The sequence below is a fragment of the Candoia aspera genome, chromosome 2 (assembly GCF_035149785.1).
Source record: "Candoia aspera isolate rCanAsp1 chromosome 2, rCanAsp1.hap2, whole genome shotgun sequence".
Lineage (NCBI taxonomy): Eukaryota > Metazoa > Chordata > Lepidosauria > Squamata > Boidae > Candoia > Candoia aspera.
This window is the reverse complement of record NC_086154.1, coordinates 104,742,422-104,767,290: the sequence shown is the minus strand read 5'-3', so window position 1 is coordinate 104,767,290 and position 24,869 is coordinate 104,742,422. Positions and strand designations below refer to the sequence as shown.

The window sequence follows — 24,869 nt, the reverse complement described above, 5'->3', positions numbered from 1 at the left end:
AGGCCATGGCAAACCATTTCTGAAATCTTGCCAAGAAAAATGCAGGGACTTGTCCAGGCAGTTGCCAGGAGTTGACACTGACTTAAAGGCACACACACACACACACACTACCTATCATAGAACATACAGTGGACTCAAACTAGACCACTTAAGAAAAAAATGATCTATCAGTGGAAGAACATGGAAGGACATGTTATGGCTTCATTATCAGATCACCTTGTCATTATAGGTTTTATGTATCAGTTGCTTTTTGTTATCATTTTGTGAGGTGTTTGTATGTTGTTAGCCACACATATAAACCAAATCAGGTGATCAATCTGCCTGGTAAAGTTTGAATTAGTAGATGGGTGGACAGCTATTACTATGAGCGTACATCTAGCTGAAATTTAATCCTGATAAACAGAGATACTGTTGTTTGGCATGACTGTCAGTATAGATGAAGGATCACAACCTATTCTGGACAGAGTTGTTCTTCCACTAAATGCTCAGGTATGTGTGTTTTTCTGGAACCACACTATTAATGGAGTTGAAGATATGCCAACTCCACTCCATGTGGAGAAAAAGGGCCTGCCCTTAGTGACTTAAGGCTGATTATATCCAATACCCATTAGTACATTACTATAATCCTTTATATATGGGTCTCATTGATAGTTTTAAAACTCCAATTGCAAAAGAAACAGGATGCTAGCATGAACTGGAATGACCCTATCACATCAGATTTCTATTACTTTGCCTTGATTGTCCATTTTTTCCAGAGTCTGTTTAAATTGTCAGTTTTTCATGGTTTGGGATTAGATTATTTGAAAGACTGTCTATATATGAACAAGAATATAACCAAGCCATATATTGACCTTAGAAGGTCCAAGAAAGATCAAATCAGCAAAAACCAAAATTTTTCAAAGTGGCCTCATATCTAAGCAATTCCTTCCCAGATAATTTTTATCAGGATGTCCTCTCAGGCTGCTTTTAAATGGGCCCTAACTATATTTTCCATCTTTTGTTACAACAGAATACAGGGTCTGGCTTTTTATCTAGCATTCTGAGAACAGTGGTATAGTCAGAGAAAAAAACAAGGGAACAGGGTAGACAAACTAGGCAAAGGATATTAGATGCTGCCTAGTGGCATTGAGTCCAGGGCACAGATATAGGAGTTTGTGGCCTCCATGGCAATCGGAGACCTGTCCCAAGTCATCAATGGCCTGACACATACCTGGGGTAGGTAACACATTAGATCTGGTTTTGTCTCATGGCAGTTGTGACATGATCTGATAGTGGAGGTCATTAACATCAGTCTATTGCCATAGACAGATCCCTCTCTGATTGCATTCCAACCCACAGGGAGATAGGACCTGTTTGACTGCTCCACCCCCACCCCAGATGACTGATGGACCCTATGGGATTCCAAAGGGACTTCGGGGCTTTCCCCCAAGATCTGGTAGGTGATTTGGCTGAGGCCCTAGTTGCTACCTGGAATGGGCAGATGGCCTTGGACTGCACTGCCCCTACGTGGCCTCTCCCTGTGCACCAATCTCAGGTACTCACTGGTTTACTGAGGAGCTTGAGGAGATGAAGCACCAGAAGAAATGCTTGGAGTGCCATTGGAATAATCACTGATTCCAATCAAACATGAAAAAGAGCCCTCATGGAAATAAAGAATGGTGAAATGTCAATATTTCTTTACCTGTATTGCAGCCATAGATGCATGCTATTTAGGGTGACCCAGTCCCTACTGGATAGGGGTGGGCCACAGTACCATCTGCAGGCTGCTGTGAGGAGTACTATGGCTATCTGACAGATAAAGCTGATTAGATTCTCTATGAGTTGGACTTTGACTGGGCAGGTCAGGCTAAGATGCCTAGGGCTTGGTCCTGTGATGTGATCTGGGATGAATTTGACCTGGTAACTCCTGAGGAAGTGGACAGGGTTCTTGATGCTGTTAGTTTGGCCACCTGTCTGCTGGACCCTGGTCCATGCCATGGTGTTGACTTCTTTGAGGGAGAGGGTAGTACCTCTGGCCTTTAAAGAGGTGGTGGTACGTCTCCTTCTCAAGAGGCTGTCCTTGTACCCAATGGTTTTAGACAGCCCCATCTCCAACCTTCCTTTTTTAGGGAAGGTTGTTGAGACTGTAGCTGCTGAGAACCCTGGAGGAAGTAATTATCTAGACAATTTCAGTCAAGTTTCAGTATGGAAACAATCTCAGTTGTACTAGTTGATGCATTTAGGTGCAGTGCACTCCAGGGCTACTCGTCCATTCCATGGTGCATCCATCCTTCTGCTCCATGATCTCTCAGTGGCTTTCAATACACTGACCATGGTATCCTTCTGAACTGGCTCCAGGGGTTGGCAATTGGAAGCATTATTTTACTATTTTATGGTCCTTCCTTCAGGGCTGATTCCAGTTGGTGTTGGTTGGGTCGCTCCTTAGGTCCCTCCTTTTTGATGTGTCACGGGACTTGACACTCTTTCTCCTCCTATTCAACAATTACTGTACATGAAACCGCTGGGTGAGGTCATTATATCTCTCAGCCCCAGGCTAGCCAAGTGATGCTGTTGATCTAGTCCCAGTGCCTGGAAGCTGTGAGGCCTGAATAGGGAGAAACCAATTCCAACTCAATTCTACCAAGACCAAGCGGCTGTGGTTGTTGGGACTGCCTAGTTCCGAGAATCTTCTACCTTTACAAGATAGGGTTTCACTTCACCATTCAGCAGTGGTGTGAATCTGGGGGTTCTCTTGGACTGACAGCTCCTGCAGGTGCTAGCTGGGGCTAAAAAGGCCTTTACAGAGCTTCATCTGGTGTGCCAGTTGTGTCCCTGCCTGGATTGGGTGGCTGTCTGGACAGTCATTCACACCCGTCACCTCATGGCTCAACTATTGTATGGGGCTGTCCTTGAAGACCACTTGGAAGTTGCAACTACTCCAGAATGCGGTGGTGTGAGCAAAGGAGGGCCTTCCTCAGTATGCTCATGTGATATCCCTGCTCCACAAGCTGCACTGGTTGCCATTTTGCTTCTGGGTGCGGTTCAAGGTGCTGGTTATGACCCACAAAGCTCTATATGGTATATGGCCTGGTTATCTGAGGAATTGCCTATCTTCTGTGGTGTCTCCCTGGGTGAAATGAGCTGACAGGGTTGGTGCGCCCTGGGTTCCTTCAATCGAACGGTGTCATCTATTGGGATCCCAGCAGGATGCTTTCTCTGTTGCAGCACCTGCCTTCTGGAATAAGGTTTCCCTGATTCCCACCCTGATGCATTCCACAGAGCTTTAAAGACCAGGCCTAGGGCTAGGGTGGTGGGATCATCACTTCACTGGATGAGTTTGTATATGTTTTTGTGTTATAGCAGGATTCACCATCTTTTTTTTTTCAGCTTGCTCTTATTTTCCTTGTTCTCATTTACAGTATATTCTATTTTTATTTTGTCTGTTATATTGTGAGCTGCTTGGAGTCATTCTGGAGTTGGATGGATGTTTTATGCATAAAATCCACAAAATAAACTGAAACTTACTCCCCAATAACTGTGCTTCGCCTTGTGCTTTAAAAGCTATTTCCATACAAAATATTTCTTATATGGGGTAAAAGCATGTACATAATTATAGGAAAATAGTAATACATGCCTACTAATAGCTTGAAAGATTATATATGTTGGGAATACAGTTGGCTATAAATTTATAATACAAGGAACGGGCTAGGGAAAGCTCCTGCAAGGAAGCCCTTTTCTCTTTCTCATTATGCCTGTATTTCAGGAAATTTTTAAACATTCCTGTTTAATCCCATTTTAATCTGTTTTTTGAGGGGTTTTGAGTAATATTTAGAGTTTTTAAATAAATATTGTAAATAAATTAATATTTTAAAATATTTATTACCATTGTTTTGTGTTTTAATATTTTGAGGTTCCATTTTAAGTTACAAGAACGCTTGTAACTGATTTCTGATGTTAGTCATCTTTGGCCCCCAGGTGGACAAGCAGAGTATGGGTATCTTTAAAAAATAATCTAAGTTTGAAAGAGCTCCCTCTTCATTAATTACAGCACTGAAAATATAAACACTGAAGAAGCTAGTAACAAAATATAGAATAAGGTTCCCTAAAACATTTTGCTCCCAAGTATACATTTCCCCCTGCAATATCCTACTAAGCGTAGGACCCCATTTAATTAAGGCAAGGCAGGGCAGCATAATTCACAAGTTTGATTCCTTCAGAACCGGAACTGATTATGTTCTCTGATCTCTAGAGATCCAGCCACAGACTCAGTCAAGTAACGGGGCTTCCCTTCTCACGCCGTCCGGCTTAGACACGCTCAACCTCTTTGTACCCCGAAGTGCTGCAACCTAAGACGAGGAGAGGCAGAGAGGATTGCCTCCAATGGCAATCCGCTCACGGTTAAGAAGCGGCGGGCGAGCTCTTCGCGCTTTGAAGCAGAGCACCTGAATTTTTGAGGTCAGCGAGCCTCTTTCCGTAACCAGCCCTTTCGCTTTGCACAACCACCCCCCACAGGATACCTCGAAGGCGCTCCCACTTGAAGGTGAACGTGACAAGCTCGGCTAGGCTGGGAACTCGCCCACACCGCGCTCCTTCCCCTTCCTCCGTCCTTCCCTCGCTCGTCTGTTTGGGCGAAGGACTAAGAGGCATCATCCGTTCCGCCCGCTGCCTGGGAGGGGTTATACTTATGCCGTGGAGGTGGGAGGGAGCGACGGAGGGAAGCGGAGCCCCAACAGCGCGGAGAGGAGAGTAGCCGCGGTTTGGGTCGGTCAGGGCCCGGGAGGCTGGCGCCTGTCGTCCTGAGTCGGGACTCTGGGTGTCCCGCCAGCTGCCTGGGGCCCAGGCGGGAGCGCGCGAGGAGCCGGGGGCGGGCGCGCGGGACGGGGAGGGGGTCGGTCCGCTGCGCTGCTTCTGCTGCATTGCAGCCTCCTTCCCTCCTGCCGTCCGTCCATCTCTCCCTCCCTTCGCGTCTGGCGCGCTGTACAATGGCGGCTCCCAGCCCTGGTCCCGGCTCTGGCTCCGGCCCCGGGTCGCAGGCGGCGCAGACGACAGTCAGCAGCATGCAGGGTAAGGGAGCGCGCCTCGGGAGCGGCAACCGGGCCCCGAGCGACAACCCAGAGTCTCTAGGCCGCGCTTCCACCCCCGGCCTTAGCCTTGGACGAGCCGCACGCTCGCTTGCTCGCCTGCTTGCTTGCTTGCCTGCCGGCCTGCCTGCCGGCCTGTAGGGACAGGAGGGAGCGCCAGAGCTGGGCAAAGGAGGACCAGGCCTCTGTGGAGGATAGGCCTAGAAGCGCGTCCTGGGAAGGAGGCGGTGGAGGCTGAGTTCTCTGGCGAACCCGGGAAGACCCCCCAAGCTTTACAGAGTGTGAATTTCGGGGGGAGGGGGTGTGGTGTGCATGCAGAAAGATGAAACGGGAGAGAGTGTTAAAGAGACGCAAGACGAGATGAGTTTATGGGCCACGAGAACGAGGGAATGAACGAACTAGTAGTACGTGTATATTGGAGGAGGGGAGGGCAATGTGCATATAAATATGCGTTGAAAAACACTCGGAGTCAAAAGCAGATGATCATCAGAAAATCGGACCTTCCGTTGCTCTGAAACAAACTGATGTGTGAGGATAGGTGGGTAATTTCCGGGAATGTGGGAAATGGAGCTTTTAACTCATCCCGCGAGGTAAATTCGGGAAGCTTAATTACTGGAGAGAACTAGAATCTAATGCAGAAGACGAGGTGTGTATGCAACGGCAGAACAAACGGAGCGATCGCTATGAGGGCTTGTTGCTGTGTGTGTGTGTGTGATGTGTGTCAGGGAAAGGGTCGGGAAAGGGTTACAGCAGGTCTTCGGTGAGATGTATAAAGCTCGCTAAACACTTGAGCGTGTTTGTATGGAGTCATGGAGGAAGCGGTGATGTAGCTTTAAGAGTGCGAAATGAATAAAGGTGTGAGGTGTGCCCTTCAGAAATTCGAAGATAGTAGGTTCGGTAAGTGAAATGAAAAATGCAATAGAAGTAGGTTCTGAGTGTTCCTCTTCATAGGAAAGGAAGAGGATGATTATAATTATACCGTATATAGATGTGAGTGCTCTCTTTTTCAGGATCTGTATATAGCGAATACGGGGTTGCCATCATCATATATTTCTCGTTATAAGCAGAACCACTACTGTTTCTACTTAAAGAAGTTTGGAGAGAGATTCACTGTGATATCTGTATTAGGAAAAACATTCTGAAATACAGAGGTGAAAGCACATTTTAAATATTGCGTAACTAAAAATTCTACATTGAGCTCCTTAATGCTCTATTTTTTCCTTGTCAGTTCAGTATTTGGAAATACGTTAGCGTGGCTATACAATTATATTACTTTAATAAATATGAGTTTAGATTAGTACTATTGAAAAGGCAAAAGGTGCTCTGTCCTTCAGGCCAACTGAACACTGCTAGACTTCGGGCAGGACGTTTTTTTAATATTGCTATTGCTTCTTTGGAATCAGTGAAAAGCCTGCTATGTTTTGTGAAGCATGATAAGGATCCTGGATTTAATACCTAGTATTTCTAGTTCAAGGGATCTCTGATGACAGGGCTGTGAGCCTTGAAGAGCAGCTACCATTAGGGTATATGTTAGACTATGTTAAATTGTTCAAGCCAGTAGTTGACTAAATTAATTGTATAAAGTGCTCATCAGATGCTAGAAACCTGAGATTGACTTTTCCTTGCATTAAACATGCATTAAAATGTCTTTGCAAATATCAGATAAGATTATTATATTCTGCTTGATATACAGAAGTGCTATGTTTGAAGCAGTCTACTATGCTAAAACGTTAGAATAGTCAAAGTAATATATTTAAGGTCAGGGAGGCATTCAAAACCTATTTGAAGGAGAAATATGTAGCAATATTTCAGAAACTGTATATTTTTAAATCCAGTTTTTGGCACATTAGTTTATCTCTGAAGTACTAGATGGAGTAGGCATGAATACAGTACATTAATCAATTTTTATTCTGGTTTGTCTTACTCATGTTTAGTAATTACATGATAAGCAGTTTGTTTCTTGTTCTGGTTTTGTCCCACAAAAATTTTTGTCACAGTGTAAATACATTGACTGTGCTTCCTAGGAATGCTGGGAGTTGTAATTCAGTAACATCTGGAGTGCCACAGGTTGCCTCCTCTGATTAGCATATGTAAGTATAGTATGATATCTGATTACCATGTGTAGCCAGGAAAAAGTTTACAGCTAATGTTGACAAGCTCAGTCTAATTTCTAGAAGTGCTTATTATCAACAAGCAAATAGATCTCTTCATAGCTCTTGTATGGTAAGAGACTCCCTTTATTAAGCTCTTTCTTACCTGCCCAGTATTTTTAATTTAGAATCTTAGTGTGTAGATTTAAACAGCAGGGTGAAGATTCTTTACTTACTTATAAAATGTTATTCCTATTTCCAGTCTCACATTCTGTGATATTAAGAGAACAATGGGAATATTCTGTTTCTTATATAGTTGAAAAAGGACTTTGAGAATCCAATAGTTAACTTGAGCTAATTTCTCAGCATGTGCATGTTCCAGAAAACCACTACATTGTAGCATTTATGTTTTAGTTACTTCCATGTTTTGTCTCATAGTAAAGAATATTACTTCCTCTGGATGTTGGAAACAACATGTGTTGAATGATAGGACTTTTCCATTTATAATATATTAAGTTCGGAAAACATCTTGTGTAAAGTTGTTTTCAGAATCTGCTTATTGCAACTAATAGTTTATTGCAAGGCACTCTGAAGTTTAACAGTTTCTGTATCTTTCTGAAAAAGACATTTGGATCAACAACTTGGAAGCTTTTAGTCCGGTATAACTTCAGATAAATTAACCGAAGACAGGCTGCCCTAGCTGGCTGCTCCTGAGGAAAAAAACCAAACTAACTTTTAAATACTTGTATATTGCTGCCTTAGATTTATCTTTTAGACAAGACATTTAACTCTAAGGATGTAATGGTGCCAACTATGATTAATGAGAACTAGACAAACTGCATTAAACCAATATTTTTAAAAAGTTTGGGGAAAATCCAGCTTCATGCAACGCGACTTTCCATGTGTTACTTCTTCCAGAAGCCTGCCATGTTCCTTTCTTCAGTCTGCTCCAGAGGGTCTCAAGTTGAGTTGTAAGTTGAAGGAACACTCCACCCCTTCCATTCTGTTGGTAGGAACTGATTGGTCAATAGAATGAATTGATTAGGTATCAACCATTATTTAAATAATTGACTTGTTCCTGCTTTGTTTGTATGGCCTGGCTATTTTATAAGAGAAACTGTATTCTCACTGAAAATTATATACCTTCTAAAACGTATTGATACACTGACTCGTTTTTTAAATTATGTTAAAATATGCATAATTAAATTATGGAACTGTATAATTTAGATAATCATATAATGGAATGGTAAGCTTGAGTAGAAAATGCAAGTTTATGTAGTTCTTAATATAGGAATCACATGGTTTCATTATCTGCATAAGTTTATGAAAACTGTTTTACACTAACATTCTAGATTTGTTTGACCAAATGTTAAGAGGTGAGTTATATGTTTAGTCTCTGAATCATATGTCAGATTTTTGGTGCTTCAGTAACTATACCAGCTCACAGATGTACAAAAGTGCTTCTCCCATTTATTTCAGTGATAGGTGACATACAGTTGAACACAGGTTGTATATTAATCACCCAAGTGAGTAAGGAAGCCTGAATGCTTGGTAGCTCTTACAGATCCTTGGATGTAAGTCATAAATTGTGGTTCAAGGTCAAAAGCCATTCTGCTGATCTCCCACTTGCTAAATCATCATTCTACTTTAACAAGTATAGACTTATCTTGGTCACTGCCTCTTTTGGAGAGGATTTAATATTATGTTTCTTTTCCCTCCCTGCCTGTATTCAAGTGGTGAACAACACCCCACCCCCAGATAAGCTTAGGTAGCTTTCAGAGAGAACCAAGAATGATTAACTGCTCACAAAGGAAAAGAGTAGGGCTGTGTAGTGAGTGTGCCAGCTCCTTAAGAAGTGGTGATGTGCTCCCTTCTCAAGAAGCTATAGCTGGACCCTACAGCTCTAAATGATTTTTGTCTAGTCTCTAACCTTCCCTTTTTTGGATAAGGTTGCTGAGAGCCCTGGAAGAAGTGGATTATCTGAACCCATTTCAGTTGAGTTTCAGGCTGGGACACAGTGCAGGGACAGCATTGATTGTGCTTGCCAGTGAATTTTGATAGAAGTAGGATGGGGTGGTACCATCATACTGGTTCTTCTTGATCTCTTAGTGACTTTTGATACCATTGATCATAGTATCTCTGGTCTGGCTATGGAGTTTGATAGTTGAAGATGAAGGAAGGTTTTTAGGGCCAAGTTGGTGCTGTGGTGGTTCTCCTTTCTCTGTGACTGGTTCCAGTTGGTGTTTATAGGTAGGGAGAAGTCCAGCCCAAAGTGCCTCAGGATTTGATTCTCTAGTCTCCCTTGTTTAACGTCTACATGAAGCAGCTTGGTAAGGTCTTCCATCAACCTGTACTTAAGATATTCAGTTGACCAAGGTATGCTGTCGAGGTCTTGTCCCAGTGCCTGGAAGCTGTTTGGGGATGAGGAAGAACAGGCTTAAACTCAGCACTGACAAGAATTGGTGCATGGATCTTCTGGGGATGGAGATGCTTTGTCTTTAGTTCTGGGTGGGGTGGCACTTTCCCATGCAGAACTGATGCACAATTTGGGAGTCTTTCTGGATACACAGATCTGGCGGCAGCTGTGGCCAGGACAGCTTTGTATAGAGTCATCTAGTGTACCGACTATTCTATTTCCTCTACCAGGATTCCTTTCTCACGGTCATGCATGCCTTAGTTATCTTGTGTGTGGAGTATTGCAACATGTTGTACATAGAGCTCCCCTTGAAAGCCACTCAAAGCTACAGCTGGTCCAGAATGTAGTAGTGCAAGCAGTTATGGGGCATGTCTGCTACATGAACTGCATTGGTTGCCAGTTTAAGTGCAATTCCAGGTGCTGGTTATCACCTCTTAAGCCCTTTATGGCACAGGGTCTGGCTATTTAATGGCCACTGCTCTCCTATCATTAGATCCAACAGAGCTGGAATGCTTCATAGTCTTCCATTAACTGATATCATCTGATGGGATTTAAGAGGTAGACCTTCACTGTCACAGCATCTTCCCCTTGAAATAGCATCTCCCCCACACACCCAGGTTTGGACTGCCCTGACCCTGCAAGCCATTAAACAATCTTTGAAAACATGATTCCACCCCTCAGTTCTGGGATAGCTCATGATGTGGCCATTTGATGTGCAGTGTCTGTTTGGTTAGGGTATGTTTCTTAGTTCGTCTCTGCTATGCTTACTGTTACGTTCTCTTTTTGTTTGTTTTAGGCATTGTATTGTTTTTAGCTGTACACCACCTAGAATCCCTTGGAGTTGGGCAGCTTTATAAATCTTAATTATAAATAAATCCAGAGTGGAAGGGCAAAATATGATCCAGAGTACATGACAGCATAAGCATAGCACCTGTCTTTAAACCAAAGGCATCTTTTTCTGGGATCTCACATCTGCTGTGCAAGCCTAGGAAAAGAAACAACTGATCTAAGAGTTTTCCAACAGGTGCAACAGGTTTACCTGTGCTGCCTCCAAATTGCACTTTGCTCTTTGACTCTGGATCTCTGCACAGTGCTAGATGAGAAGTAATTTAAAGCAAAACAAAGTGCTCATTAATCTCTTCTAGGAATGATCCCTTAATTCAATATAACTAAAATATAAGTTACAATTATTTGCAGAAATGCAGTTTATTGTCATCTGTTGTAAAATTTGAACATGAGTAAATATCCTGCCCTAGTCGTCAGTGTCTGGCATAGCTCCTTGTAGATCTGAAGCTTCATATGCAAGAAGTGGAAGTTTGAGTGAAGGAGGACATACCTCATCATAAGGCAACATAGTCCACTGGTTGACAGCTGTTAGGAAATTCTTCTAATACCTAACCTGCATCTCCTTCTCTGTAGTTTCAATCCATTGGTTCTGGTCTTGCCCTCTGGGGCAACTGAACACGTGCACTCCTTCCTCTGTATAACAGTCCTTATTAGATATCTAAAGACTGCTATCATGCTTTCCCTCTTTTCTTCTCCAGGCTAAATGTACTGACGTCCTTTAATCTTTTCTCATAGAACTTAATTTCCAGTCCCCTTGCCTTCTTTGTAGCCTGCAGCCTTTTTTAGCTATAGTGGGCAGCAGCTGGCCTTTTAAATAACAAACCAGACTTACGTGCCCAGGATAGTCACCTGGCCCCTGAGATCCAATAAAGGAGAAGAAGGGGTTTTTGTCAGGTTTGGGCAGGAAGAAGGTTTGGTGCTTTTTTGAGTTGGATGGAGGAAGGGGTTGCAGGAAATTGAGTTGTTTGGCTGTAGCTAGAATTACCTTAGGGTTTTTCAGTATTTTATCTGTTTTTAACTGTGTTGTGTGTGTGGAACCTTATGTTCTTTTGGCACCTCTAATAAAGTTGATTTTTGTTTCCATCCTGGGGCTGACTAGCACCTGGTTCAGCTTGGCTGAGCTATAGACTTCCAAAGTTGTGTTGGTTTTCCTTCGCATAGTTCAGCCAGACCCAGGGCAGGATAAGGATTTCCACTAGAGTCCTCCCCTCGTTCCCCCAGAGGTCTGATGTGGAAGGGAAAAAGTGGTTACGCTGAAGGGGTGGTGGCGGCAGCAGCAGCAAAGGGACCTAATTTTCCAGTTACTGTTGACCCCTCAGAAGCGAAATGCCTGAAGGGAGTGGCTGGATCAACCCTGAGGGTGCCTTTCAGTGTTACAAGAGTAGAGTTGGACAGTTACTTGCTGTGATCTGGAATCTGTGCTTCTGTTAATACATCCCAAAATAGCATTTAGCTTTTTAGCAGCTGCATCACACTGTTTGCTCACATTCAACTTGTGACATACTAGAACAGAGAGATCCTTTTCACATGAACTACTTACAAGCCAGGTCTCCCCCCTCCAATATTTTCTCCCCAGATACAGGATTTTATATTTTTCCTTGTTAACTATCACCTTGTTTGTTTTAGCCTATCCTCCAAGCCTATATTTTATAATCATCCGCTCAGCCCCTCAATCTAGGTGTTTAATGAACATGCTGAACAGCGCTGGGCTCAGGATAGAGCTCTGCCTTTCCATTTGATGCTACTCTCCATATGGCTGTGAAACTATCTATCAGTCCTCTCTAGCAGTGGACATTCAGCCAATTATGAATCCATCTCAGTTGTATCATCTGGATCATGTTGTACCATTTTATGAATAAATGAGAGACTTTATCAAATGTTTTGCTAAGATCAAAGATCACTATGTTCATGGCATGCCCCTGAATCTATTCAGCTTATTGTAATTATAGAGTTTCTGCTGCTTTGTAATGAGACTATTCTGATTGTCTTTGTGTTCTTTTACTTACAGCTATATTTCTCTCTCTCTCTCTCCCCCCCCCCTCCCCTGGTGCTCTTCCCTCTTCTGTGCATATTATTTCAGTTTCATCATTGGTGGTCTTTTTCTCTCCCTTAACATGGTTGAACTTCAGGGAGTATAGATTTTCATGTTTCAAATTTTCAAAAAAATCATACTAAATATGAGTGACTTCGGTATGTTTCCAACTGGTGGTCATATACTTGAGAAGATTATTTCCTTTTGATTTGCTTATAGTTCCAGATCCCTTGTTTTCTACTTGCAACTGGGCATTTGCATAAAGTTCTTTAGAGGACTAATTATGGAGACCCATTGTGAAGCAGAATTTTCATAACTGTTGAGAGCAAGGTTTTTCTGTTAATATTAATTATATTTCATGTGATAACATAGGTAGTATATTTTATCTGCATCTGTGAATTTTCATAGAATTTTCAGGTTGTGCATACACAGGAACGCACATTGTCAAATATCAAGTGGTGGTCTTATTCTTGCTATTGGTTGAGATGAATTAAAATATATATTCATTTTATTTGTAAGGAGTTTATCGTGGTGCAAATTTCCCTTCAGATTGAAGCCTTCGCTGTGGCATATGATAGAAAGGCTAACTGAAACCTTTAATTTGTCAGATGCCAGTAACAGTAGGTATATGGTCCCTTTACAGTTTTAAAACAGAAAAATGATACCGTTTTGAGGCACCCAATCCTATTTGTGATGCTAAAACTCTGAGCTGTTACTGTTTTAGAAGCTATCAGTAGTGTTTGAATGTATTTATTCCATTTATTAAGTATGAACTGAAATCATATTCAATAATAAAGACAGATTAGTCCATAGCTAAACAGACTTCCATGATTAAAGGCTTTGTACCTATCACTGTTATATTAATGCATTGCTTCTGAATTTTGTAGGATCATCTGATTGTCCTGGTTTGAAACAAGATGCTGTTTCCAAGCTAGTAGTCCACATTTTATTAAGTGATGGTAGTTGAGGTCATCAGAGAAGGCTACTATAAATTCTCATTATCTGTATCTAGTGGAAAAGTGTCCTCTCAGATGACTACTTGCCTCTGGATATTACAGTAGACTGAGAATTAGAATGGAATTTGTCATTGAAATACCTTGGATTTCTGTAGGTTGCCAGATTATTATAACTTTAATTCTTAACCCTAAAATGGCAAAACAGTGGCTATTACAATGTGCTATGTTTTATGCCTTGAACTACTGAAGGAAAGGTGGGATAGAAATCTAACATACATACATACATTACTTTAAGAGACATTTGAACATGTCATAATGTGTTTTGTGAATGCAGTAGTGCCAGTTCTTTGACAAGCATAGAGATTGGTATTGGGTATAATATTCATAGGCCTGAGATTTAAAATACCTGGGAAGGTAGCCTTAAAAATACGCAGAGCATGCTTAAGAGAAATTTCAGTACCTCAAGGAAAGCTAATCATTCTTTAAATTAGCAAAAATGACATAAAGCAGTTTTGTATAATAACCAAACAAGGCAAAAGCAACATCTGCCTGATTTCATACAAGTTGAAGAAACAGTATTGGTATTTATGCAAAGTATAATTCTGGTTATATGAATTATAGAACTAGCTATCTGATAGCAGAGAACTGTACTTTTTAATGTAGAAACAGCAGTCCCTATCCATTAAAGCACTGGAGGATAATCTGAGTTGCATATTGGTAGCAATTTCTACATCTTCTCTATTCAAGCCAACTTCTAACTTCAGGCCTGTTTCTCTCCACAACTTTGAGGAATCTTCCCCCCCCCCCCCAATTTGCTGCTCATATCCACAGCTTGCCTCTTGCCACTGCCCTTGGTGACTCCTGTTGTCACCCACATTTTGCATTCTGCTGCTGTCTGCCAATGATCTGCTGCATTGATTTGCCACTCATATCACATTGGCCCAACTTTACTGCTTCTAAGATTTGCTCTTGTTAATAACAGGGAGAAAAAGAGGGTATCTCTACTTCCTTTGTAGAGAGAGGGATGTGGCAGCTGCTACTGTGCTGATCACTTTTTCTGGGTTTTTAAATTGGAAACCTTACTATCTACCAGCATGTAATCTGGCTTCCACACTCAAAGCACTCTATGATTATTGGCCTTTTCAGTCTGAGTTCAGCCATTAAGTCAAAAAATGTTTCCCACCCATGCTTTACAATAAAAATTTAGCCTGCCGAAGAGAACTCTCCATAATGTAACTATTTTCAAAATTGTATTTATAAATTTCAGGAATGTTGCCAAAGAAGAAGTCATCATATGGAAATCTTACTAGCTATTTATTTTTAACCTTCTGTTTTTAAGTTAACAATAAACTAATATGTAACCTTTCTCAGTGATCTGATCTGGATGTTCATCTGATACTTTACAAAACTTTTGGACAGAATAGTACAACAGATTTTTTTAAAAAGATAATAGATAAGCTTTCCCTCAGCTAAGACCCTCCAGATTCTCTGGAACTTCAGCTTCCAGAATTTGGAGCCTGCATTGCCATTCTGAAAATTATATTCTCATTATAGTTGGAGGGGAGTACCCCAAGGGAGATTGCACTTGATATTGACAAGAAAACAGATTATTGGAATTCCCTCTTTGCAATTCAGATGTTATTTTATCTATCTGTCTATCTGTCTATCTATCTATCTATCTATCCAATTTGTCCCCGCCCATCTCCTCCCATTGGGGGACTCTGGGCGGTTATTTTACCTATGTTAAACCTTTTATTTGGTATCGGGTTTTTTTTTCAATGAATATTAAATGTGATTTTAAAGGTTATGAACATCTGTAATTTCCAGTAAATGAACTAGAACTTATCTTTTTTGCTTTAGGCTTTCAGATAAACTTCTGTGAAAAAGCACAAAGTAAGCTACATGTTTTATAGTATTCTGCTGTTTTAATTTATTTTTAAATCATTCTTGGTATTGGGAATGTGTCCACTGTTGATCTAACTAACTGGCCATGCATTAATACATGGGCAGGGCTTCCATTTTTCATTTTCCAAAATCAGATTCTATTTCGTAATACTTTAATGTATCTTATTTATCTTGGATAATAATGATAGTTGTTCCCACAGTAAATAACTTAAAATCAGTATAGGACTTTTGTCTTTGACCAAATAAAATGTATTTGAATTCTATGTAATGTATATGTTTTCACATATAATGTTTTCACATGGTATCTAGATATCTAGACTTAGATATCTAGACTTAGGGAAACTTTACTTAAATACTGAAATGATTATTTCAGTAGGGGTCTGACATTCGGCACCTTAGGGCTCCCCCTTCAGATATCAAGCTACACATGAACTGTCATACAGTATATGGTTAGATTAACAGTTTAATAATGACTGGGATATTGACCAGCAACTTACCAGGATATCATAAGATGCTGTTTCCCACTGCTGCTACAGGAGATTCTTTGACTGGAAATGCTGGGCATGAACCTTGGACTTCAAGCATCCAAAGAATATGTCCTATACCATTAAGCCATGGCTCTCTTTTCTCAGTTAAGGTTTTATCTTAAACCTCTTTAACTGTTGCAAAAAATGGTGAAAACAAGCACACTCAAGTTTTCCCTTTCACATCACCCATCATTTGTAGAGAACAAATAACTGTAGAGGACAGTTTCCTCTGTTCATGAAAACTCTCCACGTGATAGAAGTTGTTGCATTCCAAGGGCTCTTGTTTGTGTAGAGAGGAGGGTTTCCAGTATGAACATTTGCTATTTATGTGTATAAGCCAACAATAAAAGGATCTACCATGCTCATCTGCACTGTCCTTGAATACAAATATAATCTCCCAATTTTTAAAAAAATGCCTGAAGACACAAAAGTTTATCAGATACTGCTTTTTATCTGCCCTCAGAATGATGTGAAAACATTGAGTACATGCTGTGAGTCTGAAATGTCTGTGAAGCTTAGACATTTTAATCAGTCATTATCAGATTGTGTTTGGATGATTAATGGAAGCTCTGCACAATTTTTTCATTGTTTCATTCTTTCATGGCTTTCATTTTTAATTGCTATGTACATTATATCTTTATAATTGCCTGCCATGCTGTAGTGGGAGCTCTGTTGAAGAACACAACGTAGCATTGCTAGCAATTTTTTCTCTGTTGGGTAAACATTTAAACATATTCATTCTGCATTTAATTCAAATTTATTTATTTATTTAGAAGCTAATAAATATGCCTATTTAAGTTAGAAGTGATAAATGCTTCTGCAATGATTGTGGTTGTTCTGTAATTTGTGACAGAATTTTATCTCTGAGATTTTTGAAGAAGATCTCTTGTTGGCAGATTACAGGCAAGAAGTACAAAGACTAAAGCATCCTTAAATTAGTAAATTAGATTATTACTCATGATCATACTAGGCTTACTATGGGAAATCGTATTTTGTAATCAGTTTGAGATGCAGGATACAGAAATGATGCCACTGCAAAAGAAAGTACAAAGACTCAAGTAAAGTGTTGAGAGAATTTGCATAATGTTTTTGGGGTCTTATGTTTTCTCTGTCCCAACAAGACATCCACTGTTCTCTGGAATGCTGTTTTTCTCTTGTGCTTCTTGCAGACTTTGATATCTACATGGATGACAAACGCTAGTTCTTAGAAAAGTTATGTGGAAGACATAACTAATGTAGCTGGTAATTGTCTGAATGTTTCTTTAAAGTAAATAGGAACCACATGGGTCCAAGATTGAGACTGGTCCCATGGTATGGAGAATTGTTGACCCATTGCTTCTGCTACAGTCTTTGTATAGATAGGGAGAAAGGGACGAAAGGACTTGGCTGCAATTTGTGGTACAAGTAGCAGCTGTAGGATCCAGATTGGGTAAAAAATAGAAGCAAATGTTTAAAGACACCTTTCCTCCGTTTCACCTGATGTGAGTTCCTCTGTTCTTCCACGTTCTTGATTATCATCTGTGTTAGAAACATTGAGTTTTAGTATTAAGTTGTAGCTCCTTCCAATAAGATGTTTGTATAAAATGAGACTTTCAGCTTTAATGTCCCTTTTTATTTTCTGGTTATTATTTATTTATTTATTAAATTTATATCACCGCCCATCTCCCCCAATGGGGGACTCTGGGTGGTTTACAATAAATAGCATTAAAACATAGCCAGATAAAAATTACATTAAAATTATGTTCTATGTTGCCATAATGTTTGATTTTATACCACCATAGTTTTTTTTCCACAGTTGCCAGTCTGAGTCATACAGGTGTCCTACTTTTAGGAGTAAGACATTGAAAATGAAGTTAGCAATAGCATTATTGTTTTACCAGAAGGAATTAATGAAGACTAAATAATTTGAGCTGCTGTGCAAATTATATTTGAAAATGTAATCTACATAGCAACAGCTTTTGCATATTATATGCTTAGTTAAGAAAGCTCATCAATTTTGTGTGGTCTATCTGGCCATGTGGTAGTGTTTGGTGGTATCTTACAGCTTTCTGTACTTTTGTATTTGCAATTTATTCTATTTATGCAATAACATATTCCATAGTGTATGGAATATATATCCCATTCCCAAACACCTTTAGAAATTTGGCTAAACTGATTAAATGGAACAACATTCCATTTAAATATGGTTAGTCTTTGTGATATTTTTTTTTCTGGGAGCTGCAAAGAGAAGATCAAAATTGTGTAACCATTTCACAGTCAAAGTTAACCTCAAAAAATGCAAGTGATGGAAGACTATGAAATTTTATCAGTTTTTCATTTGGGGAAGGGGACAGGATGTACAACCATTTCCCCAAGTTTGTTTATTTTACATATTTAACAAATTTATATAACCGTCCATCTCACAAAACATGGTGTACAATACATAAAAACAAATAACATCATAAAATACAGGTAGTCCTCGAATTATGACCATTTGTTTAACGATGGTTCGAAATTACGACAGCCTCAGAATGGGTGCTTTACAGCCTGTAAAGCACTTCTGAGCATGGCAAAACATCACAACAACCCCCCACGGTCACATAGTTGCATTTTAGGCGCTTGGCAACTGGCTTGCATTTACAACCAGCTGCAGCATCCTGTGGTCACGTGATCGTGTTTTTTGATGATTATTGCTGTTTTCTGGCAAAAAAACACCCATCAGAGAAGCTAAATTCACTTAATGACCACAGTGATTTGCTTAACAACCCGTGATTTGCTTAACGGCTGCCACAAAAATAGTCATAAAATCGGGTCCTGTCATGTGACTTGACTTACAACTGCAGCGACTTACAAGGGAAATTGCGGTCCCAGTTGTGATCATAAGTTAAGGACTACCTGTAAGTAAAAACAGAAGAACAAAAAAGATAAAAACTCAAGATAGCAGTATTTATTTATTTAACAAATTTATATGGTTGGAGGACATTTGATGGTGCACTGGAAAAAATATTTTAAGTAGCAGCCTTGCTCTGACCATCCTGCTTATTAAAATAGAATTTTTCAGTTTCTTCTGTTATAGTCTTAAAAATGTCAGCTTAAGCATGGAAAGGATTTGTCTTCTTTTCCAGATTATTTTTTGATGGAGATTATGCTTCTCTGAGAGCCAGTTTGGTCTAGTCCTGCCTTAGGCACGAGGCCAGCTGGGTGACCTTTGGTCAGTCGCGCTCTCTCAGCCCTAGGAAGAAGGCAATGGCAAACCACTTCCAAAAATCTTGCCAAGAAAACTGCTGGGAATTATCCAGGCAGTCTCCAAGAATCGGACATGATTGAATGAATAAAAAAGTTGCTTCTATGCATTCACACACAGATATGTGCATTATTAACCCCAAACACAGTCTTTTTGTAGTTTGTTACAGTTTTTGTGTGCTAGCAGGCCCAAAGTCAGCCTTTATTACAAAAAAAGGGAAGGATTGTGAGGAAGAGTTTTATTTAGAGTTATATAACACATAGACCATGTTCCCTGTCCTAGTTCTGTTATGTCACATGAGCCTAGGGCAAGAGGAAAAGGGAAATGAAGAGCAGTAAAGCAAAAATTTAACCACATCAGGGAATGCTAGTCTGCTCATTCCTTCCTTTGTTCTGTCAGACACCAGCTAGTCAGTCACTCACCCGACTCTGAAGGATTTCCTGGTAGAGGTTTCTTCTGAAATGTAATATACCTTGGCTTTCTCCCCCAATTCACCAGTATAAGTCAGGCCTGCAAGATTTATGTTATCTTCCTTTTATTCTGCCTCTTGGCTCCATTTGTTACTGTTCTTCCAGTTGTGTTACTGTTTTATGCATTACTTCTTGGTTCTCCTGTAAAGGAGGAGATAGTGTTATTTGCACCTGCAGCATGTTCCCAGTTAGGATCTATCCTTGTTCTGGCTCAGAAGATTTATCTTCAGAGGATTTTCTAAGGACCAATGCAATAAAATGTACAGTGATGCTTAAAAGTTTCTGAACCCCTTTGAAGTTTCAATATTTCTGCATAAATATGACCTAAAATTTGATCAGTTCTCCACAGAAGTCCTAAAACTAGATAAAGAGAACCCAGTTAAAGAAATGAGTCAAAACATTATACTTGTTCATTTATTTAATGAGGAAAATCATCCAAAATTACATATTTGTGTGTGGCAAAAGTATGTGAATCTCTAGGATTATCAGTTCATTTGAAGGGGAAATTAGAGTCAGGGGTTTCAATCAATGGGATGATAATTGGGTAGGAGTGTGGGAGGTCCTGCTTTGTTTAAAGAACAGAATTCTGGCTATTCATTCTCAAAGTCTAATCTTCACAACACAGGTATGTGGAAGTGTGTCATGAACAAAGGAGATTTCTGAGGACCTCTGAAAAACAATTGTTGATGCTCACCAGGCTGGAAAAGGTCACAAAACTATTTTCAAAGAGTTTGGACTCCACCAGTCCACTGTCAGGCAGATCATGTACAAATGGAGGCGATTCAACACCACTGCTACCCAGGAGTGGTCAATCAACCAACATCACACCAAAAGCAAGTCATGTAATACTCCGGGAGGTCACAAAGAACCCCAGGGTAATGTCTAAGGAACTAAAGGCTTCTCTTGCATTGGTGAATGTCAGTGTTCCTGAGATCACCATCAGGAGAACACTGAACAACAGTGCTGTGTGTGGCAGGGCTGCAAGGAGAAAGCCACTACTCTCCAAGAAGAACATTGCTGCCCATCTGCAGTTTGCGAAAGACCATGTGGATAAGCCAGAAGGCTATTGGAAGAAAGTTCTGTGGACAGATGAGGCCAAAATACAATTTTTTTGGCTGGAATGAAAGTGTCATGTTTGGCAAAAGGCAAACACTGTATTCCAGCACAAGAACCTTATCCCATCTGTGAAACGTGATGGTGGCAGTATCATGATTTGGGCCTGCTTTGCTTCCCCCGGGACCAGAACGGCTTGCAATCATTGATGGAAATATGAATTCTGAATTTCATCAGCAAATTCTATAGGAAGATGTCAGGGTATCTGTCTATGAACTGAAGCTCAAGAAAAACTGGGTTATGCAGCAAGACTCAAAACATGCAAGTTGTATGACCAAAGAATAGTTAAAGCAGAAGAAAAGTTAATGTTTTAGAATGGCCATGTCAAAGTCCTGACAATCCTATAGAAATGTTGTGGAAGGACCTGAAGTAGGCAGTTCGTTCAAGGAAGCCTGCCAACATCCCTGAGTTGAAGTTATTCTGTAAGAAGGAATAAGTTAAAATTCCTCCAAGCTGATGTGCAGGATTGATCAACAGTTATTGGATATGTTTAGTTGCAGTTACTGCTGCCCAAGGTGAGCACACCAGTTACTGAAGCAAAAGTTCACATATTTTTGCCACACACAAATATGTAGCTTTGGATCATTTTCCTCCATAAATAAATAAATAAATAAACAAGTATAATGTTTTTTTTATTTGTTTAACTGGGTTCTCTATCTAGTTTTGGGTTCTCTTTATCTAGTATTTGGACTTGTGTGGAGAACAGATCACATTTTAGGTTACATTTATGCAGAAATACTGAAAATTCAAAAGGGTTCACAAACTTTTAAACACCACTATGTGTCTAAATAGCATCTTATGAAACCTCTAAGAATTCAAAGCTAAATTGGAAATGCAAGAAGCAATACAATACACATTTTTAATTTGGATTAAGTTACCAATAAGTATTTGGTAACAAGGCCTTCAGATTTGATTACAGTAGACTCTCAGTTGACCGGAACTCAAGCAGCCAGAACTCTCAAGCAACCGGCAAAGAAATTGAAGAAATAATACTTTAAATAAAAATTTAATAGTAACTCTCAAGCAACCAGAAACTATATTTATCCAGCATCTACGAATCCCCATGGGTGCCGGTTAACTGAGAGTCCACTGTAGTTTTCTTTGAACAGGATATAATTATTTTCTTAGGGTATTATTAAACATAGAGTCTGTAAGGGGACAATTGTAGTTTCTGAGGAAGATAGAACTGTCAATTTTTTCCCAGGAAAAAAAAAGTTTTTTGCATCTCAATCTAAAATACAGTAATTTATTTAATGTCCCTACTATTGCATATATCTAAATGTAGTTTTAAAAAGAAAATTGGTAGTTTTTGTTTTTGCTTTAAGTTTTCATACCAGGAACAGCAACAGAAATACAACTTTTATGAATTTGTAGGTAGGCTTTTCAGAATTTGTACAACTTAGCTTCTGCCAGTGTATCTGGGTTAATTGAGTTCTGTAGACATCAGAATAGGCCCCTACTCCTTTTTTTGTGAATATGTATTAGGTCTGAGCCAGAAGCTCAAGCTCCAGAAGGTCCTTGCAGGATATGAGAGAGTAAATGTAGTACTGTCTGCACTATCTTAAAGCAGCTTTGTGTTTTCCTGGAATTATATGGCAGTTGTGGAGGGCAGCTTTAAGATATTGTAGACAGGGCGTACATTTGTGCTTCTTTGTATTCTGGGAGCTTGAATTTGAAATGCTGCAAGTCCTAATATATATAATATTTTGGCACTGTTACATAGTGTTATAGAATGGGAAAAGATGCCAGAGGTAATCTAGACTGATCCCCTATTCAGTGAAGGATTTGCTAAAGCATTTTGGACAGATGACCATTTAGCTTCTCGGTCTAAAGATCTCCAGTGAAGGGGAATATACCACTTCATGAGGCAGTCTGTTCCACTGGTTCACAGCTCTTACTGTCAGGAAGTTCCTCCTATATTTAAGCTAAATCTACTTTTGTCTAGTTTCATGACATTTGGGTGTTGGTAAAAGCTAGCAAACTCTATTTTCAGCAGCCTAATTAACTTTATTTTCATACGGTTATTACCCTGATTTGCCCCTCTAAAGTGTTATTTGGGTCTCCAAACAATAGCTAACACCATTCTCTCTTTTTAAATGTGTATTTTTTTTGCCATGAATTCCTGCAGTTGTTTTTTATTTGCTGGGGAGATATAATAGAGTTCAAATAATAAGGCTATGTGATAAGTCATAAATCTTTATGTTTTTCAAAGCTGGAAATCAAATGTTTGTTTTAACTGTTACATAATATATAGTGAATGTGCAACAAGATAGTAAGGCAGTAAAATATGAATTTATTCTAAAACGTATGCTTTGTTGATAGAGTCGCATCACTAATCGACACACACATGAGCTTCAGGATGTAGAAATTGAAGGCTGTGAAGTGCACTGTGGCCTTTGGGGGCAAATGAAAACTATTTGCACTTGCTAGGAATGGCAGCCAGGCAGGGAGGATTTTTTTTTTTTAATTGTGTTTCCCAAAAGCTAGCAAACTCTATTTTCATCAGCCTAATTGACTTTTATCTCCTTTGACTTTAGTCTCTTCTCCTCTCCTCCCTCTTTCAAATAGAAATGGCAAATCACTAAATATGAGTGAAACATTGAAGAGTACATGGCAATAAAGTGTTTCATGTGCATATTTAACGTCACAGTAGATTTAACTCTAAGAGCACGTATCTTTCTTAAGCTTAGCAAATCCATACATAATTGACAGCTGCTCATAATAGATATTACTATGCCATGAATTATGTTTTGTATGAACCATATTGAGACATTTTTGACCAGAGTTCATGTTCAAACACGCTGATTAAAGTGTTATGGCACTAAATTCTTTGCAGCTGTTGTAAAGGCTTCTCCATTTCAGCAGCAATTCCAGTGGAAGTTTTGCATCTTTTGCACATCCACACATATGCACAGACAAGATGGGGAAGTTGTTGAGGTGGCCACATTTGGCTTTGAGGATGTGGTGGTTCAATCCTTTTATTAGCAGATTCAGAAGAGTGCTTTGATCACTTTATAATGTTCCCCAACAAAAGATTCACACAAGAGCAGTACATAATTTTAAAGTCAGAAATATGGGTGTTTTTTTATTATGCTCTGTAATTTTATATCTCCTATATTAATAGGCCATGGGAACAACAACATTTGTTCTGTCAGTTCTTACAGGCATTGGTCTAATTCCCACAAAACACTAAATTTATTTAATTTGAGCTTGAGATATTGTGGTTTGTAAACCATAGCTTCTGGCCTAGGCATTTTATATAAAACCAGCAAATTGTGGTTATTCAGTAAACTGTGATTAAACAAATTATGGTTTATTATGTATATTCACCTGTAACACTAAGTATTTATATAACTAAGAGACTGACACACTTTTTCCTGTTTTCTGAATCCCATGCTCCCCATCAGGGAGTAACAACAGAATTTTCTCCTGTTTTGCAAGAAATCTCAGCCAGATTTTGTGATTGACTGCCTGAGATATTTGTAAATCACTTGTGAACCCCCCTACTTTTTAATTTACTCTCATATATGTTCTGCACCCTACATCTCATAATTTCAGGCAGCTAGTGTTGGGTTTTATATATAGTTGATACTGTATAATCATATTATTGAAAATACTAATAAATTGAAAACCTTTACTGTTAACTCATAAAAATAATGTAGTATAATTATTACACCAATGAAAGATAACTCTGGAGCAATCAAGTTGTTTATCAGATGCATACTTTTTGAGCAGCTTTATTTGGTGCTAAATGTGAGAACCTTACTGATTTTGTGAGTGCTATCATAAAAATTGTTCAATGCTAATGTGAAATGTTGCAAGGAAGAGCTTATTATAGTTTCTGTTTTATTCTAGTGTTCTTAATATAGTAATCTGTGTTCTCTTCCCGACCAGAGTTTGTGTTTATTTCTCAGGTAAGCGCAGAGCACTGAAGCTGAATTTTGCAAATCCACCTTTCAAATCCACAGCACGATTTACTTTGAACCCCGGAGTTCCTTTTCAGAATCCACACATGTGAGTATAAAGTCAGAAGTTCCACAAGCTAGAACTATTGTCTCATGTCTACTGAATTCAAATCACAAAAACATTGATTTGGACTGAGATGTACGATCTTCTGTCTACCTAACGTTTTCACATGTATTTTGAGAAATTAGAAGAGGAATATATTGCTTTACCCTTACTTAAATTCAAACTATCATTTTTGAATGTACATAAGAAGCCATGTTATTTT

General features: G+C 39.5%; 1 protein-coding gene across 7 annotated transcripts in view; it reads left to right on the top strand.

Annotated features, from left to right (window-relative positions):
* Window positions 1–4,681: 4,681 nt before the first annotated feature.
* The window catches only part of MAP2K4 (mitogen-activated protein kinase kinase 4), a 59,100-nt gene continuing 38,912 nt past the window's right edge, over window positions 4,682–24,869 (top strand). For 2 of the 7 annotated variants that reach the window (XM_063292713.1, XM_063292710.1), the window contains exons 1-3: window positions 4,682–5,043; window positions 15,261–15,293; window positions 24,553–24,652. In XM_063292713.1, the coding sequence (XP_063148783.1) occupies window positions 4,962–5,043; window positions 15,261–15,293; window positions 24,553–24,652 (215 nt within the window). In that variant the 5' untranslated portion in view covers window positions 4,682–4,961. Of the gene's footprint in view, window positions 5,044–5,798; window positions 5,958–15,260; window positions 15,294–17,055; window positions 17,075–24,552; window positions 24,653–24,869 lie in introns of those variants that run through there. The other 5 variants (XM_063292714.1, XM_063292711.1, XM_063292712.1 and 2 more) reach the window with 4 other exon arrangements.